This window comes from Eschscholzia californica, unplaced genomic scaffold (assembly GCF_041429995.1).
Source record: "Eschscholzia californica isolate CP2 unplaced genomic scaffold, dmEscCali1.0.p SCAF_6, whole genome shotgun sequence".
NCBI classification, from domain to species: domain Eukaryota; kingdom Viridiplantae; phylum Streptophyta; class Magnoliopsida; order Ranunculales; family Papaveraceae; genus Eschscholzia; species Eschscholzia californica.
Window position 1 is genome coordinate 33,226,459 of NW_028238483.1, and position 19,907 is coordinate 33,246,365.

At 34.7% G+C, this 19,907-nt stretch overlaps 1 protein-coding gene across 1 annotated transcript; it reads left to right on the forward strand.

Annotated features, from left to right (window-relative positions):
• The first annotated feature begins 7,759 nt into the window (after positions 1–7,759).
• Positions 7,760–11,251, forward strand: LOC147533788 (F-box/LRR-repeat protein 10-like). The gene is made up of 4 exons (XM_086650855.1): positions 7,760–8,316; positions 8,523–8,728; positions 9,272–9,365; positions 9,552–11,251. The coding sequence occupies exons 1-4, from the start codon at positions 8,131–8,133 to the stop codon at positions 11,013–11,015; spliced, it is 1,950 nt and encodes a 649-aa protein (XP_086506981.1). The 5' UTR covers positions 7,760–8,130; the 3' UTR covers positions 11,016–11,251.
• Positions 11,252–19,907: the final 8,656 nt, after the last annotated feature.

Here is a 19,907-nt window from a genome sequence, read left to right on the forward strand (position 1 = left end):
ATGCCCTCAAAATGATTCCACTAACTCAATATGAATTTGTTTTCCTTTCTTTTTAAGTTGGGAAAGAAAAATCTTTAGTCTAAAAAGGTAGGTCATTTAGTTTATTCAAATATAGAATTGGACCAAATATGTCCCTTTCATGTTTCATATATAAATATTCAAAATGAGTTGGTGGAACTAGAATCAAAGAGGGGGCCTTATTTGCCAATTTGCACCATGTCTTTTTTGAATGTACACATGTGTTGAGAATGTTAGCCGTCGGAGTTTCTTCTCTATTGAGTCTAGGGAAGAAAAAGATCCGAAAATGTTTGGGTGGAAGTATAATTATCAGGCTTTTCCTCCTTTTGTGAGGGCATTTACGGTAACAAAAATAAACGTTTTCTTATAATTATTTAACTGCGAATCATTATCATGATATAAGACATTGACCGCTAGTATCTTCAAGATACAATATTTCATAATTTTTCTTTTACTTAAAAGATTGTTGTGCCGAGCAAAAAATTCAATGACCCGTAATAGGATAAAATTCAATACAAAGTATTGGATTCGACATAACTATAGAAATAAAAAAATAAATATAATACCATATGTATTGTGATTGTGTACCACGATGTGGGATGTATCTTACAAATCCACAACAGATTAAATATGTTTCCAACAGTGAATAAGTAGTTCACTTGATTTCGTTATAGGTAATAGGTGGCTCAACCTATTGTCGTCACCTCACACTTTCTGTGAGCAATGTCACCCCAACTTTAAGATCGTAATTGTCCATTCTCAGATTAACTGTTCGACTAATAAATATACGTATAAAACTTGTTACTACTACATTCCATCCACTGATAAAAGTTGCTCCTAGCAACTGTGAGCCCATCGATCTGTTTTTTCCCGTCCTTGACTTTCCCCTCACCTAGACTAGAAACATAGGCCTGAGTCCTGACCAACTTTGGAGCCTGTGTTCCTTAGTATATCCTTGAGTAGATTGGTTTAGCGAAAAGGCCTGATAATAAGCCTCCTACTAGCCGGGGCGTTGCGTGTACGCGAAATACAGCTAATGGATCCTCTACTTGTTGAAACAACGCCGATCATTTGTGTACCACGGTACTAAACCAGATATTATTCCATTGTCATTGGTGCCCATGGTTTCCACCAATCCTGCATCATAACAATACTAACAAATAGTTATACCAAAACGAGAACTAGAATCAGAACCTGGTTAGAATTAGAACTAGGATAACTGATCGAAGATTCACGAGTCTGTTTTGGGGCTTGGCTGGGCCGGGTCGTTGTAGTTTAAGAAGATATAAACTTAAGAAATTAATGGTATAAGTGGTATTGTTTGTAGGGAGATTTTATAGGGCCCCCTCATTTTTGTTAAAAGGCCCCCTTCAATGATAATTTACCAAGTAAAATGGTTTATGGGAGGCCTTTTAATAAAATTGTTTGTATACCTATGCAGCAAAACCATCAACGCCAAAAGAAAAGTGAATATCACAACTCCAGATAAATGATAAATCATGAATTCCTTTAGGGAAATTTATTGGCGCCCCCTTTAGGCTAATTTGGGGTATGAAAGAAAGGGCCACCCGTAACGCTTTAAGGCGCCAATGAAACTACCAATGACTTTATTTAATTTATTTAGGAGGGGTTTTGGAGGTTACAAAGATGAAGTCAAGATTAATTTAGGGGATATATTTAGGCCGCGGCTTTGGGGAATAAAGAAAATTCTCCGGGGAATAAATTCTCGAGGGAATCCAGATTTTTTTGAAAATTCTCTGGGGAATAAATTTTTATGGGGAATACGTAATATATTTTTTGAAAGTTCTCCTCCATCTCATATGTTCTCTCTGCCACTTCATCTTCTCGGCACCTCATCATCTTCTCCGACGAAAGTCGCCGGCCGGCCAATTTTCCGGCCGGTGACTTTCAAACATATAGAACTTTTTCTTTTTTCTCTCCTCTCTCTCTCTCATTTTTTTTTTCTCTCTCTCTCTCTCTCTCTAGAATAGATCTAGAGAGAGAGACGAACAGACCTTCAATTGGTTTTGCAATGTTTTGTTTTAGGTTTAAGAGTGAAATTTATAAGATCAAATCCAAAGGGATTACAGATATAATTAGTCACTGAAACCCAAACACATAAATGAATAACAATTCAATCTAGACAACATCAACCATGAACATGACATTCCTTCTTGCTTCTTCCTTAATCTTCTTCTTGACTTCTTCATCGTTTTTCATACTAATATTCTTGGGAGCAGAAGTTGAAGAGAGTTTTTGAGCCTGAGAATAAGATCTGAGATTATTCTTTGTGTGTTGATGAATTGATCTAAAAGCATAATTCCATCTGCAAATCCCTAATTGATCTTTCAATGCTTCAACTACCCCCATACTTGTTGCTATAAACCAAGCTTTACTAACTGAACCAGTACTCATTTTCTTTTCACTTTTCTGATTTTAACTCTTTTGAATCTTCTTCTCAGACAAATGAAATTGACAGTGATTTTCTAATGAAGAAACACAAGTGGGTATCTCTCTATATATTGTATTTACTAAAGGAAAATCTGAATCTTAAAATACCAGCAACTGCAAGTGGGTTTTAAAAATTCTGTGGATTTTGATTTTATTAATAAGACTTTTAATTAGTGCTACAAGGAGGAAATGAACAAACACAAAGGTCTGTTCTCACGAACATCTCTCTCTCTAGATCTGTTCTAGAGAGAGAGAAAAAAGAAAAGAAAAAAAAAATTAGAGAGAGAGAGGAGAGAGAAAATTTAAAAAAAAGTTCCTTTTTTTTTTGAAGGTCGCCGGCCGGAAAATTGGTCGGCCGGCGACTTTCGCCGGAAAAGATGATGAGGTGTCGAGAAGATGAAGTGGCAGAGAGAGGTGATGAGATGGAGGAACCTTTTTTTATAGCATCTTCTAAAATTAGAAGCCCCTTAACAATAAAAAGAAACATAAAAAGTCAATCTTATTTGACTAGTTTTAAGAAAAGTCTTTATTCCCCGGAGAATTTTCTTTATTCCCCAAAGCCGCGGCCTATATTTATTTTGGGTACAAAAATTTAGTTGATTGAACTTTGTCTCTTAATCTTCGCATCTACCACCATATTTTCCAACTACCGCCACCATTTCGGATCACCACCATTCGGACCACCAACTACCAGCACGACCTCTTCTTCTTTCTCCTTCTCTTTATCTCTCCGATCCATTGTCTCTTGCTCTATTTCTCCCTCCCTCCCTCTTTTTACCTGTTAATCTTTCTCTCGATTTCTCGTAGTTCTAGCGGAAGGGAAAACTTTCCTTTGCTGGAACCCCTTTGGTTTGAGAAAAAGGGAACCTCGAGAGGAGAAGCCCTCGTCGAGGTGGTTGGTCGTCCACGAAACTTCTTGTGGAGGATTGCCATAAATCCTCCTCGAGGTTTTGGTTCCAGTGAAGGGAATACTTCCCTTCGTCGAAACTGTATTAGAGAGAGAGAGACAAAGAGAGAGTGAGAGAGAGAGATAAAGGGAGAGTGGGAGAGAGAGAGACTTGAGAGACTGTGAAGAGTGTGAGAGAATGTGGGTGTGTGTGAAAAAAAGAAAGAGAGAGAAAGGGAAAGAAGAAGATATAATAACAGGAGAAGATCTAAATTAGGGGGCATAACACAAAGAATTCAATTTTTGGACCTAAAAATAAATATATCCCCTAAGGCAATCGCGATTGGCTAAGTATTTATGCCCCGCAGCCGCAACCTTTATGTATAAGAGATCTACCACTTTCCCGTATAAAAGCACCAATAGTACAACAAAAAGTGAGTTGATGCGGAACAAAAATCATATGTGCATAAAACTTCACCCATAGCAATAGACTGCAATTAAAATAACACCAAAAAAAATATAAATTGCGGCTCTAAGGCATCCAAAAGTATCTTCAGGGAATAAAGGTTTGGTCAATCAAGATAAACTTAGGTGATATCCTTATTTTTTTAGTCTAAAAATAAACTTCACTGCATTTTACTCTTTATTCTTCATCCTTACCTCGCCCCATCACAAAAGCTTTCGACCACCACCACCATCACTACCAGACAACCACTTTTTGTAGGTAAACGGATTTTTGTGAAAAGGAAAATGTGCATTTTTATTACTCTATAAAATATATATATATATAAAGTACATCATTTCTCCATAGCAATGTAGATTTGGACATGGTACATGGAGGAGCTTTTTTTGTTGCAAAGTATATGGAGGAGTTGGTGTTTGTTCGGTAGTAAGCAATCTAACAAGGTAATTTCTCATCACAGTTCAAGTGAAAAAGGCATATAGATTTAAAGGTAATGAGCAAAACTAGGAATCTCATTGTAGTTGAGGGGTGACATGTGTCTTTGTAGCGGGGAGACTAGTGTCTGAATCTTACGTAAAAATGATAGTATAAAAGAAAGAAATGCCACAAATAGATGTAGAGGTGCAAAGGAAGCCTATATTCTAGACCAAGTTCAATTGGCCATTAGAAAACATGGTTAGTCATGTATGACAAAATTTAGCGGATTGGTGACAGATTCGGTCAAATAGAGGAGGTAAGATTGATTTTCTAACTAAAAATGAGGCATAACCACGATTTCTATCTGAGGGGCAAGTTAAAAAAAACACAAACACATCAGTTGGGAACTCTCTTTTGTCAAAATCTTTTGTAACTTTAGCATTTCCCTTAAAAATATATCCATATATCTGCTTCTTATATAGAATTAGTCATTAGCTTGATTCAAATTCCATAAGAAATGAATTTTATGGGACTGTCTTGAACAATATGGAAAAATGAAATTATGGATAGGACCCATTGATCAAACGGCCTTGCCTATGAGAACAAGACTGATCATGTGGTAAGTAGGGAAATTTATAACAGAAGTAATATCTTACATACCCATTTTGAATAGGGAAGGAAGAGGAAGATAGAGAAAGAAGAGGAGGGGGAGAATATTATGGGATGGTTTCCTATTAATGCAGTAGCCTGTCCTTCTGTTTTTGGTAGTCAAGTGAGGTACAGAGGGAGAGAGTATAGAGAGAGAAAGAATATCATGGCATGGGGGGTAGGGATTTCCTAATATAAATGCACTTCTCTGTCTTTCTGGTTTGGTAGTCGAGGCTTTTAAATGCTCCTCTCAGACCCCCTCCCCTTCTCAACCCTTCTTAAATTCAAAGACATTCCCCACTCTACTCCTCACTTGCCCCTCTCTATCTCTCTCTATTCTCTCTCCCCTCTTCTTGTTTTTTTTCTTTCATGTTTTTGTGTGGGTTGTTCTTCATCCTCATTTCATCTTTGCAATGAAAAATACTGGAGAATGATATGCTAATGTTGAAATAGTTACTATGATGTTGGCTCGGTTCATTCAGATAAATATTACTCCTATTTCTTATACAAGAACGCTACATTTTTGTAGAAATATCACATTCATAGACTACATCATGTATGTCTAGGAAGATTTTATTCTGATTGAGCCGTGCCAATATCTTAGTACTCTTTCATTTGTTCATCTTGCCCACAATATGTTTTCGACAAACAAATATACTTCCAAGGTTTGGAAATTTTATACTCGAAGAAGTGTTTTTTTTTTTTTTTGCTGAAAGACTCGAAGAAGTGTTTATGTTGCTATACATTTACCTTATAATATTTTATGTGGTTAAAGTAATATTTCTCTTTCAAAAAAAAAAGTGATATTTCTCTTGTTGATTGACTAGATTGGTTAGGATTGTCTATGTAATCTTCGCAAGAAAAGTAAACATACACCAACAGTATATAATAAACTTCAACCTGTCCTAATTTCTTACAATTAGGTTATATGGTGATCATTTATGGACTCTATTCTTTGATTTTGGATAGGTTGGAAATCTTAAAATTGGATAATATTTGCCAAAAACTATTATTAAGATTCTCTAATTTTATAAAATATAGCTCCAAAATTTTTATTTGTTTGGTATAAATTTGAATATTTCAAAACTAAGGTAGCTATTTGTAGTTACTTTAAGTTTTTTTTTTTTTTTTTTTTTTTTTTTTTTTTTTTTGTCGATTAGATTATGTTTGGTTATTTAAAAAAGTAACATTTGTGAAATAAACAGACTCGGAAACCTCTGGTAGGTGCGTCTTAAGAAACACCATTAAGAATTAAAAATGGTTAATTTTACATTAGCTATTAGTCGGTTTTGTTTATTATATACGAAAAAAAAGTAATGGGCTGTGAAATGTCTCCTCTAATTAATTTCACATTCTTCTATTTTGGGAAGATCAAAGAAGAATCTTTCTATTAAAGACTTGCAGCTTTATTGGGGTTGTATGGCTTAGGTTTTAATGATCTTTGAAGAAAAAACAAGTTTTGGTAGGTTTGTGGATTTAATGTTAAGGGAATATGTTTCTTTTCTAACCCATTTGTACATACAACAACTCAAATCAAGTTAAGTAAGATGAATCGGTTGAAAATTCGATTCTAACATAATCCACACCCAACTCGCAATAAAAACTTTCGGCTTTCGCATGAGAAATTTATATATATATAGAGACAGGAAAATGTGTGCATGTAGAATGGGCAAATGAGCTTTGCCTAGTGGGTGACTAAGTTGGTTGATGAGAAATAATGAGAGAATGGGTATTGGAACCCTTATTTTGATAAAGAGTAATAAATGTTAGGAATTTGGTGGTGGTAAATTAGAGCTAAGAATTGACTGTATTTATTTACTTAAATGCCTGTTCATACATTTGTACTCACCATAAAAAGATTCCCTCTCGTTTAATACTCACACCTTTGTCTTAGCCTAGCTTGATTTTCCTCTCTTCCCTCCATGGGTCTCTTCCCTTGTTCCCACTTCACAGTTTAGAATGCTTCTGCCACATGAGGCTATGAGTACAAGACTTTTTTTTTTTTTGATGAAGATGAGTACAAGACTTGGCTAAAAGAATCTCACATAAAATGTAAAAATGGTTTGTTTCTAGATTACCTAAAAATTATAGGTTCATCCGTCCATAAGACACATCTATGTGAGTCGGTTGGTAGCTGCTATTTGTAACACTCGGATGAAAAAACTATATTTAGAAGAGAGAGATAATGCAAATACTTATGTTACTATCGATTTGGCATTCTTATATGTAAGAATTAAACCATAAATAATACAAAAGAAATGGGTCTATATGAAACACCAAGTGAAATGATACTGCCACCATTGTTAATGAACAAGTAACATACAATAAGGTTGGCCCATTTTAACACCATGGGCAGACAGACTATCCTCAACCTCAAGGGAAAGGAAAGGTGATGTCAGGATTGATGGGAGTTGGTTTCTGTACTCCCAACAGGCATTTACTACTCATCTGAGATTCACAAGACAAGTTGATACATGAACAAGTGGAGCTACATTTTTTATATCTCTATCTCTTTAGACAAAATAAGCCTTTGGTTTAAATTCCCATTTGAAATCTTACTTAATAGGAGTAATAAACTCTTTCATGTTGGATAAATATAACTCCAAACGAAAACATACCTCTATTCTTCAGTAAAAACTAAGTATATGATACCAGCTTCTATTCCCGTAACATCCCGTGTTTCCGGTCAAAATGAATGAAATAACAAAGTTTGATGAGAGTCTGTGTTTGCATGTGGGTCAAGTTAAAGAATGGATAAGATTTGCAAACTGTGCAAATTTTAGGGCATTTTGTAATCAGATTAAACTCAGGACTAAATTGTAAATTTTAGAATTTTAAGGAAAAAAAGAAAATCATAACGGAGTTTTTTCTTTATTGCTAAAGTCTAGAGCTTGCTTTTGGAAGGAATTTTTTTTGGTAAATTTTGGAATTTTCAATGCTTTGCTTTTGAAAGAAAATCACAACCACCACCACCACCACAGAAATACTACTCCACCACCGTCACCATAAAAATACTGACATCTCTCTCTTACAAACCAAATTTTCTAGGCACTGTCTGAGTTACTAACTAAAACCCATTTAAGGTGAATTATAAAGACACCCCGAGGATAGCAACTGGGCTTAGATTAATATGAGTAGGCCCAGTCTTACCAGCTTCAGTGACCAATAACAAGCACTTCCACAAAGTTCCCCAGATCGGATCGGTAACTGTAGAGAGAGAGAGAGAGAGAGTAGTGAGAGAGAGAGAATGGAGAAGTTGGGAGTAGAAGATGACTTAGATGAGCAAAGTTTAGAAACTTTGCCTAGTGCTGTTCTAGCTTCAATAATGGAGAAATTAGATATATCTTCGATCTGCTCAATCGCCACCACTTGCAAGACCTTCAATACCTGTGCTTCTCAAATCCTCTCTTTCCTTCCCAATTTTCACCTGATCGTAAGTAATCACTCCTCTTACTAACCCTATCCATTTTCCTTTCTTAATTATCATCTATGATTTCCAGTTCATAACATTTTAATCGATCTGATCTTGAAATACTAGATGTTGTAATTTGGATAAAGGAGTCACCTTTTTATGATTTCTAAATATTCATACTTGATGACCGATTTAATTTATCATGCAAGTACTGATTTCTTTTTCAGGACATAGCTCCTTCAATTAATTTGCTGATCCCCCTTTTACCACCAAACCCTTATCTTCGAAGTCTCAAGGTTGATTGTAGCAGGCTTAATGATTCATCTATTAGTTATCTTCTTCAGCCTTCTCTCAAAGAGCTTTATATGCATAATTGTGAAGATTTTAGTGGAAAATTGCTTTCCCAGATTGGAACTCGTTGTGTCGATCTGAGGTTTGTTCTTTCTTTATGTTATATCAATAATAATATCATGATTCATCTGAACTTTTATCACTTACAAACTGAAAAATCAGAAACTAGCTCAATCACTTCAAAATATTGGTTCCTTGTCAACACTTGGCTGCCCAAGTGGTTCAAAGTGTTGACATAAACTCCAAAAACCTGGATGTTCTAGATTAGATTCCCACGGGAGGTGGAATCCATGGTTATTGAACTTGGGTTATTAAAGGTATAAATAGTGCAATAAGTTTGTCGGGCTTTAGGCCTCTTTCATGTCGTTGGGCTTTAGACCCCTTTCATTATAAGTTTAACTTGGGTGGTTATCGTGCTTATCACATCTTCATGATGTATCAATGCCTTGTAACGACTAACGTAGATCGTAGTCGATTTCTCAAAAAAAAAATAATATTGGTTCCTTTTTTATTGAAAATAGTGATATGATCATGATCTGGGTACTAATTTTGATTCAGGGGATTGGTATATCGTTTGTTTTTTGTAGAAAGTAAACTTGTTATTTACTGTATCTACTTAATTCAGGTGTCTTTACTTGGGTTCAGTAGCTGACAGAGTAGGGCGTACAATACAAACTTCTGATCTGGAGGAGCTTTTTAGTGGTTGCTCCCAATTGGAAGTAAGATTCACTTACAAGAGTAGTTTATTTTTTCCAATATATAGCATTTCTCTAGATCTTTGTGTGCCGATTTGTTCTTAATGGGGGTAGTCCGATTTTGATTCTTTACACTGTTGATCCGTGTTGATAGCTACCCATATCGGTAGTTTTGTTACTTGTTGACTGAACCTTGTTTTATCTTTGTAGTCATTGAGCCTGATGTTTGATATCTCGATGTTTCTGCCGGATCATTATACTCAAGCCTGGACAATGGCTTCGCCAAAACTTGTAACTCTTGAGATTGGTGAAATCTCTTCGGCAATGATGATTCAAATACTTGAGCCGACCAATGAAATCCAACAACTTCCATCTCATGTACAACCACCTGTACTGCCCAATATTCAAAAGTTGTCACTTTCGGTTGACCATATCACAGATACCATGGTCGGTACGATTAGTAGATGTCTACTGAACTTGATTCATTTGGACCTAAAAGATGTACCTATTACAGAACCGAGTGCCAATTTTGACTTAACCAATTCCGGTCTTCAACTTATCAATCAACATGGGAGATTGAAATATCTCTCCTTGGTCCGGAGCCCACTTCACCTTCTAACCTATTTCAGACGAGTCAATGACCTTGGTATTCTTTTAATGGCAGATAAGTGCTCAAACATGGAAAGTATATCTTTTGGAGGTTTCTGTCATGTTACAGATACAGGTTTCAGGGCAATCTTGCACTCATGCACAAATTTGCAAAAGCTAAGAATCTGTCACGGAACTCATTTGACAGATCTTGTGTTTCATGACATCGCTGCAACTTCTCTTTCTCTCACGAACGTAAGCTTACGATGGTGTAATCTCTTAACCAACTACGCTGTTCTTCATTTGGCATACAACATGGAACTCAGAGTTCTCGACATGAGAGACTGTCGAAATCTTGGAGATGAAGCCCTTAAAGCAATTAGTGTTCTGCATAAGTTGAAGATTTTACTCTTAGATGGTTCTGATATTAGTGATACAGGGTTGACATACTTGGGAGAAGAGGTCCTAAGTTCATTGGTCTCACTATCCATTAGAGGTTGCAAGAGACTTACAGATAAGTGCATTTCTTCTATATTTGATGGTTCTTCTGGCCGGGCATTACAAAACTTAGACCTCTCAAATCTTCCAAATCTCACGGACACTGGAATTTTGTTCCTCGCTAAAAGTCAGGTCCGTATTGTTGAACTAAGAATGAGGGAGTGTCCAGGCATAGGCGATACTTCGGTGATGGCCTTAGCTTCAATGCAAGTTGCGGAAGGTGGGTGGCTGGGGAGTAGCTTAAGATTGATGGATCTATTTGAGTGTAGAAGAATCACAGAACTATCGTTTCGGTGGTTTAAGAAACCTTACTTCCCAAGATTGAGATGGTTTGGAATTACAGGAAGTATAAAAGGTGTAATGGTGGATGCTTTGGTAAGGAGTCGACCGTTCTTACACATCGCTTGTCATGGTGAAGAGTTAGGTATAGGTCATTGGGAATGCTCGGACGGTTTATACAGCCATGATCGTGAAGAAGTAGATGAACTTGAACAATGGATGCTAGAAGGTGAGGGTGGGATCGACATAGACGATGACGATGATCAAGAAGGAATGGGTGAGGGTGACGAAGAAATGGTGGACTTCTAACATAAGATATGTGTGTATGCCCATGTGAGAGGGGAATTGCAGAGGAAGCACTAGTGTACTTGGCTCTTAGTAGAACGTAATTCCGAGGGTTTCCTATCAAGTGATTCCTCTCTTGGACTCTTAGCTCATTGATTAATGTTGCTTGTAACTTTATTCTTGTAACTTTTTATTGTTCTTGTAGTTTGAATTGTTGTAGTTTGAGTAGGTTCAGAGTGATCCCAATAATTTGTGTTGCACTTGTGATATATATTAGTTCTTAACAAAAAAAAAGTGTCAATGGATTTTCAAAAAATCTGAAGAAAATTCTGGAGGGTATAAAGACTTCGGTAAACAAAATTTAATCTACAAACACTTTTATTGTGTCCAAGAATTGACTTGATGGATTTTTGCCCCTCTTTCTATTTCCAGGGCTCTCTCCATTGTCTCTCTCCCCCTCTGCTCTCCATTGTCTCTCTCCCCCTCTCACTAACTTTCTTACGTGAACTATATTTCTTTTTCTTTTTTTTTATTAAATTAGCTATTTTGTAAATAAATAATTAGTTATTTTAGAAAATATAGAATACTCAATTTTTATTGGTTGAGAATATTACACTGATGAGTTTGACAATTAGAAATATCTCAAGAGAACACTCTATTTCTATAGTGTCCTCTTGACATATCTCTATTCCACCCTCAGACACGTCATCTTAAAGATCAAAATAAAGTGTTGCATTGCAGAGGATTTTAAGAGCATCTCCAAGGCAACACTCAATCTTAGAAACTCTGAGTGCCACTTAAGATTTGTAGAGTTTTTTCCTAAAAATCATGTCCAATGCAACACTCTATTTGGATCTATAAGATGATGTGTCGTGATGTGTCGAGGGTGGAATAGAGATATCTCAAGAGGACACTCTATTTTTAGAGTGTCTTTTTGAGATATCTCTAATTGTCCAACTCATCGATATTTAAATTTCAACCAATAAAAATCAAATTTTCGTATATTTCCAAAATAACTAATTATTTTGTACAAAAATAACCATGCCACAAGTAAAATAAAAAAGTTTAGAGCTTGTATTGGAGACATACAAGAATTGAAAATACCTATTTTCGCCATATAGGAGTGAGAATCTCAATTGGAACTCGACAAATAAGACAAAGAAATATTTTTTTGAGTTTTGCATTGGAGATGCTCCAATAAGTGAAGTTTTTTCAATCAACTTGAGTTTCTTATACGAAGATTTCTTCTTTTGTTCATCAGCAAAACAAATGGTGTCCATTGAACAATCAAAAGAATACTCATCAGGGTTTAGTTCTATACTAACTTCACAAGATTCAGAAGGACAGACATTGCAGGAAAGAAATTGAGTTGAAATGGTGGTTATTGTTTTTAATAGGGTTTTTAAGTTTTTTCTTCAAATGATTCGGATTTCATCTTCAGATTTAAATTGTTTTTTGATGAGCTTTTAAGGACTTCATCTGCTGGAGAATCTCTCTTTGGGTGTGGTAAACGAGAAATGGAGTACTAATAGAAGAAGGCGGAAGAACCAATTTCAATTTCTATGTATTATCTTCTTCTGCTGTTCTTTGATGGGGAATCCCTTATCATCTAAAAAACCATTCGGTGGGAGTTATGGTCTTAGAGCAACTCCAACCCCGCCGGGCGGAGACCACAAATTCAAATTTATGGCCTCCGTCCGGTGCTCCAGGCCCAGTCGCCTGGGGCGGAGGCTGGAGCCGCTCCTTCAGCCGCCCCTAACATTAGGGGCGACTGAAGGTGTCCCCGATGTGACCGTTGGGGACCCAACGGCCAGATCTGTCTTATTTTTTTTTTTGTAAAATAAAAATATTAAACAATTAAATATAAAATTAAAAATAACTTAAAAATCAAAACCACCATTAATAATAAAATTATATTAATACAAACTGACTTTTGCATTAAAATATTAAAATACATTGAATGAAAGTGTCGGTCCCCGAATAATTTTTCAACTTTGAAAAAAAAAAATATTATTTCGAAAATAGTTCAAAAACATGTTTTGTATAAACACAAAACCACGCACGTTTCTCGCACACCAACAAAAACGCCACACACGCATTTCCCACATAAACAAATTTTCGGCCTCAAGAGAGGCTGGGGTTGGAGCTGAATTTTTGAGGTTGAGCTGAGGTCAAAAAATTTGGGTGAAAAAGTGGTTTTTTCGGCCTAAGACAGGCTGGGATTGGAGATGCCCTTAAAGGGCTTCTTTTCGTACCCTAAGTTGAATTGGGGTAGAGAAGAAGACATCTATCAAATTATAAAAGCACCACAAAAAATCCAGCTTATCATTACTTTCTTATAGCACCTTGTTTTCTGATATCACCCTAATTTTTTTGGCCAAGTGAAACCATGTTTCATTCATAAGTGACAGTCAAAATGTTGTAAGATGATAATTTTATTCCTTTGAGAACCACATGAGAGTTACGTACCATTAAATGTAAAGTGTCATATGAAGGGGAAGAAATTGACTAGACACAGACTCAAAGATCCTATAGATCGAGAATTAAAGACCCTAAAGGTCGACAAAATAGAATACATAAAACAAATAAAATGGAAAATTAGAAGTAGTACTATGATGATACTAGTATTGACGATAGTCAACTAGTGACTATTTTATGTATCATGAAGATAGATAGTTTGGAAGTTGACTATCTTTTCTGTCTTTTGCCTGTGTAGCAAGAGAACCGAAAATCATAAGATATTTTCACACTGAGCAGAGAGAGATGATGATATGGCGTGATAGATGACTTGACAGAGAGAGAAATGACATGGAAGAGAGAGAGTAACGGAATGTTAAAGATAACGGAAAAAGGGGGCCATACGGAAATTATTACTAATCTAGGGGGCCTGGCAGGAAGCTGATCACAAAGTTGGGGGTCATTTAAGAAATAACCTATGTCAATTTGATACTATGAAAGGGTAAAATGTAATTTTGACTACAAAAAGTTAAAATGTCATTTGGACAACTTAGTAAATATGACTTTTGGTAAGAAGGACAAAAATGTCATTTGTCCAATATGCAAGTAAATGTATATTTTGCTCAATTATGTGGGTAAAAATGTCATTTCGAACATATATGGAGATAAATATTAAGTTTTAAGTATTCGAATATATTAACATATTTTTATTTTTCACTTTCAAAAGAAAAGCAAGGAATTAAAAGTAGACTATTTCATGAAAAAAAATCTCTAGGGAATTAAAGTGATGGAATTATACTTCGTATGAAACAATGGAAATACCTATTTCCATAGAAAAAAAAACTATAAAATAGGTGATATCAAACGTACCCGTCATTATATCTTGTCTACTGTGTTGTTTTCTTTATAACTCGGTCATGTTTATATGAAATCCTCTCTCCCGTTGACTTATTGAGCCATTTATTTTTAGTCCACTAACTATTTTTTAAGCCACCTTTCAACAAAAAAAAAAAAACTACTGTATTTTTTAAGGGGTCCGTGGGTATATAGACCAAAATAATATTCAAAAAAGGTTTATGATCCAATCTTCCCAAAACATGGATATTTAGTCCTTTTACATTATGGACATAATAACCCATTCTTTATGAGAAAACTACCGTCCATGTCCCTCCTACAAAAATCACGGGATTTTTAATTTTCCAGGGTGAATTTGGAATGTTTCTAATGTGGGCGTGATTTAGGGGATTTAAAGCAACTAACTATAAATCCGAAATTGATTTTTATCTATCCTCTAACCGTTTTGGAAAGCAAATCTATTTCCAAAATCAATTCAAAACAAAAATTGTAACCAAATCAATTTTCTCTCTCTTTACAGATTTGGAAACCAAATCAATTTTCTCTCTCTTACTATGTAAATTTTTTTCGATTCAAATCAATTTTCTCTCACTTAACTTTCAGATTTGGAAATAGTATATTTTCTAGGATCAATTTAGCGTGATTTGGGGGTTAATATACAAAACATATAAATATCATTTTCTCTCACTTAACTTTCAGTTTTGGAAATAGTATATTTTTCTGAGAACATTAAAGCAACATATGTTTTCGTTTTTACTCATACATAAATACACATAGAATACAAATTATGAAACAAATACGTAAATTATGTATTATTTATGACGAGGAAACCATAATTTGTCAAATATACAACATAATTTATCAAATGTATGTGGGTCTTGTTCAATAAATTACACATAATTTCTTTTACATTACATATAATTCCTTTACATTCTGTTACAAAAAAAAAAGTACAAAATCTTCTTTGGTTCAAAAATGGTGCCCGTCCATGTACTCTCCATTAGTTTCGTTGACTCACTTTGATTTGATGATTCTCTTTGAAATTTCATCTGGTATATAAAATCTACACATAAATACACATACATTAAAGAAAAAAAAAAATCATATATTGTATTATAAACTACATGTACAATTTCGTAAATTATATATAATGTTTGTCAAATTTTGGCAACATTTGAAGGTTTTGAGTAGTTTGGTAAACTTATCAAGGCTACTGTTTTTTGTGAAAAGTACACGTAATGGTAAATAAATAATACATAATTTATGAGCACTTATACGTAAATTATATACATAATGGTAAGAACATGAAGATATACGCAAATTATATATACTTTATTGAAAAGTACACGAGATTTGATAGTAAAGCGAAGTATTTTTACTAATGAAATGAGTACTGTTTTGGTGTTAAAGCACGGGTAATGTTCTGTAAATTACCCATAATTTACTATAGATTGTGGTAATTTACGATACAGTACATGTACTGTAAATTCTGTTATGAGTAACCGTACGAAAGAACAAATGTTTCATAAATCCGTAGGGATTGAAAACCAGATCTGAACAAAAAAAATGAGAATATCATTAAGCTTAAACTACAAATCTAAAGATATCTGCTATGATGATTGATTGCAATAATGTCAAACTCTAGTTGAAGGATTAAACATCAAGATCAAAAACATAAATGAAATTTTAAGAGAGAGAAAGAAAATAAACATCAAACATTCGATTGATAATTGATAATCTGATCTCACGAAATATCAGAAACAACAGAAGATTAAACATAGATCTAAAGAAATATGATATTATCACTTGATGCAAACATAACATACTAACTTTGAAGGAATCATTGAATAAGGAATAAACATAAAGATCTTAAACAGTTATGAAAATTTTAGGGTTTTAGTTATAAATCATTGAATAAGGAATAAACATAAAGATCTTAAACAGTTATGAAAATTTTAGAGAGAGAAAATAAACATCATACATTCGAAATTAATGAATTAGTAAACAGATCTATAGATATGTAGCATAAATCTGATACGTTTTATAATAGAGCGAAATAAGTAGGGTTTTAGTTATAAGAAGAAATATTAGATATTAACAATGGTGTTTATAAAGATTTCGAAAGTATTAAACCTGATAATGATGAATTTGGACAGCAATATAATGTAGAAGAAGAAGATTTTCTGAGTTTAATGGAGGTTTGTCAACTAAATCGGTTTTAGAGATATCAAATAAAGAGTTTCCGTTACTGAAAATAATGAAGATATCCTTACTTTGAATAGAAACATGATTGGAGAGAAATATGGGAGATAATAATGAAGATATCCTTACTTTGAATAGAAACATGATTGGAGAGAAATATGAGACATAAATATGGAAAAAGATATGCATAGATTTCGAATATAAATTAGTTATAAAATATGGAAAGGTTAGATTAGGGATTATGAAATAATATTTATTCTAGAAATTTGTGTTTTCTCTCTAGATGAGACCAAATGGACTAGATATCCATTTATATTATTTTTTTGGTTTTAAAACCCTTTATAGGATTAGAGAGGATTATATCTACTATTAGGTCCCGTTTTTTGGACTATAAACCTAAAAATTCATTTTTTAAGCCTTTCATAAACAAAAAAAAAGAAAAAACTATATTTTAAGTCCACTGAGTATCAAAAGGAAAGGAATTAGTCCTAAACAAAAAATGGGTCAATGTCAAATTACCGAAACCATTTGGCAAATGCTGTACTAAAATACTTCATGGTTGAAGATGTCTTGATATTCCTCAAAATCTTGGCAGCAATAGAAGTTTGTTCTTCTTTGTGTCTTAATAAATTTACACGAATCTCATATAAGGGATATGTGTTTTAGCACTCACTTCAATCTTTGATAGTTTCCAATACATCTTTTGTTTGCCCCCCAAGTTTAAAATGGTCTGAAAAACTGAACTCCTGACCATTTACATCTTTTGTTGTCTCTATCTCTCTGTTTGATACCAGCTTTGATATCTTGTTAAATGTGTGGTTGGATGACTCAAAACCAATTAACAATGAGTGTAGATGACCTAGATATTATATTCTCGGTCGCTAGATACATCTTCTCCCATGTGAATATATTTTCACATCATCGAAGGAACGTGAAAACTTTAATGAATAACTTACCTGCCAGAGTCGAAGATAAAGAAAAATGACGAAAAAAGTTTCTTAGTGCATAACTAACATGGGTGGGGGCTGGGCACCCAATTCTAGTTTGGGAGCCCCATCCCACCCCTTCCAACCTAGGAGCACTGGGGCTGGGCTTCCGGTGGGGTTGGAAGCCCCATGCTCCCGTCCCAACACCCCCAAATATAGTCGTTGGGCTATCCCAACGGCCATATTTGGGGTGGCCCCTAAATCTTTTTTATTATTTTTGTTAAACTATTTTTTGTAAATAAAAATCTTAATTGTTTTAAATTTGTTTTTTTCCAATTTTTTCTCTAATTTTTTAATTTTTAATAATTTGTAGTTGAAATTAGAAGTCCGCACACGTACACTACACACGTACATAATTTAGATTTGGGAGCACCTTTTAGTAGCCCGACGTTGGAATTGAGACAAACTGCGGGGCTCCTAAAATTGAAGGACTCCCAAAATTGGGAGCCCGAACCTCACGTTGGTTTTGCCTTGGACAGAGAAAGTAAAATGTATTTGAAAGAAAATCTTAAGTTTTCTAGATTACAAAATTTCCTACGAGGACACTTTTTGTTGTTTTCCTAAAGGGCCAAAACATGGATCTTCTAAAGAAACACCACCTGCTTGGTGAGAATCGGGCGGGTACGATCGGGCTCGGGCATAATAAAGTCGGACTCGGGCACTACATTACCTGGCCCGCTACTAGTTGCCGGGCGGTCGGACAAATTCACACAATTCAAGGCACGTAGACCGTTCGAGCCCGACTGCCCGAGCGGGTTCCATCGGACTCGCGCCGGACGAACTCGGGTGATTTACTCATTTAGAAAAAATAAAAATTAATAATTAACAACTGTTCATGAAACTCTAAATTATCACAGGATTTAAAATAAAATAAAGGTAATTAACTTTATCTCATTTATAAATACACCCTTTAACATAACGTACACAACAAAATTTACAAAAACAAACATATAAAAGGAAATTACATAACCCAACAATACTCCTTTTTTCTTATTTTTGGATCATGCCTCAATCACAGAGATACTTAACAAAAAAAAAACAGATCATATATAATCAATTACAGAAAAAGAAATTTACAAAATTACATAAAAAGAAATGGCCAGCGCTTTGGGGAAAGCAATAGTTTCCGGAGTGTGAAGACTTGGTCAAAAATTGGTCAATTTTGTTTGACAATTTTATATTTTAAGTTGTTATAGAGAAATAAAGATAAAAAACCCTCCACCTCACCTCACTCTCTCTCCACCTAACCTCTCTCTCTCCCCACTACTCTCTCTGTCTTCTCGAACCAGGTCGCCGGTCAGAAAATTTTCCGGCCGGCGACCTGAAAAGATAAATAAAAATAATAATTTCACTCTCTCTCTAGAAACTCCGGCGAAGGAACCCCTTCACCGGAGTTTCTAGAGAGAAAGAGTGATTTTTTTTTGTCTTTCCAGGTCGCCGGCCGGAAAATTTTCCTGCCGGCAACCTGGTCGGAGAAGACAGAGAGAGAGGTGAAGTGGAGAGAGAGGTGAGGTGAAGAGAGAGTGAGGTGAGGTGAGGTGGAGGGTTTTTTATTGTTATTTTCAAACATATTCCCCATAAATTATGTTTTCCCGGAAAATTTTCAAAATTTTGCATATTCTTTTTAAAATTTCACACCCCGGAAAATATTTAGCTTTCCCCAAAGCGTTGACCAAAGAAATTTACAAAAAATAATCTTAAAACAAAAAATCTTGTCCCAACTTTCATATGCAAAAAATTAAACTTAAAAGTTAAAACATAAACAAAAAATTAAATGACAAAAGTAGTTGCATTTTTCAAATCTTGTCCCAACTTTCATCTGCAAAAAAATGGTGTAAGGAAAAAATATGTTAATACAAATATATGAATCATACAAATTTACATCATCACAAACATGAAAAAAATTATAGATCCACATCATAATATAAATCGTATAAATGAGTTTAGATCTGTTTCAGAAACTTACAATCAACCATAAAAATGAAAGAACAAAACATATACATGTTTTTTTTTGTTTTTGAAACAGATCTGAGAGACAGAGACAGAGTGAAGTATAACTAACTAAGTACTAGCTTTACTAAGTACTAACACTACTAACCATTGTTGTAGACTTCGAACCTTTTATTGTTGGAGAATGGAGTCGGAGAGATTAGAGAGACAAAGACAAAGTAAAGTAAACCCGAGAGACAGAGAGATATGATTAATAGATAGATGAGGGATTATGAGAATATGAGATGAAGTGGTAAGTGGTTAAGGTCAAGGATTTAGGGTTAGATTTTCATTGTCTGAGTTAGAGAGGAGGCGGAGAGATAGTGATTAGGTTAGTTTTAGGGTTTCTGATTTGGTGAAGGCCTTTTATAAGAGATGAAGGGCCAATTTGTTTAGATCTAATGACTGAGATCTAATTTGAAGAGGC

Bases quoted from the DNA above. Each gene is read 5' to 3' on its own strand.
- LOC147533788 (XM_086650855.1), top strand. From the start codon at position 8,131: ATGGAGAAGTTGGGAGTAGAAGATGACTTAGATGAGCAAAGTTTAGAA. The intron at 8,317-8,522 runs GTAAGTAATCAC...TTTCTTTTTCAG, and splicing joins TTCCCAATTTTCACCTGATC to GACATAGCTCCTTCAATTAA. The intron at 8,729-9,271 runs GTTTGTTCTTTC...TACTTAATTCAG, and splicing joins ACTCGTTGTGTCGATCTGAG to GTGTCTTTACTTGGGTTCAG.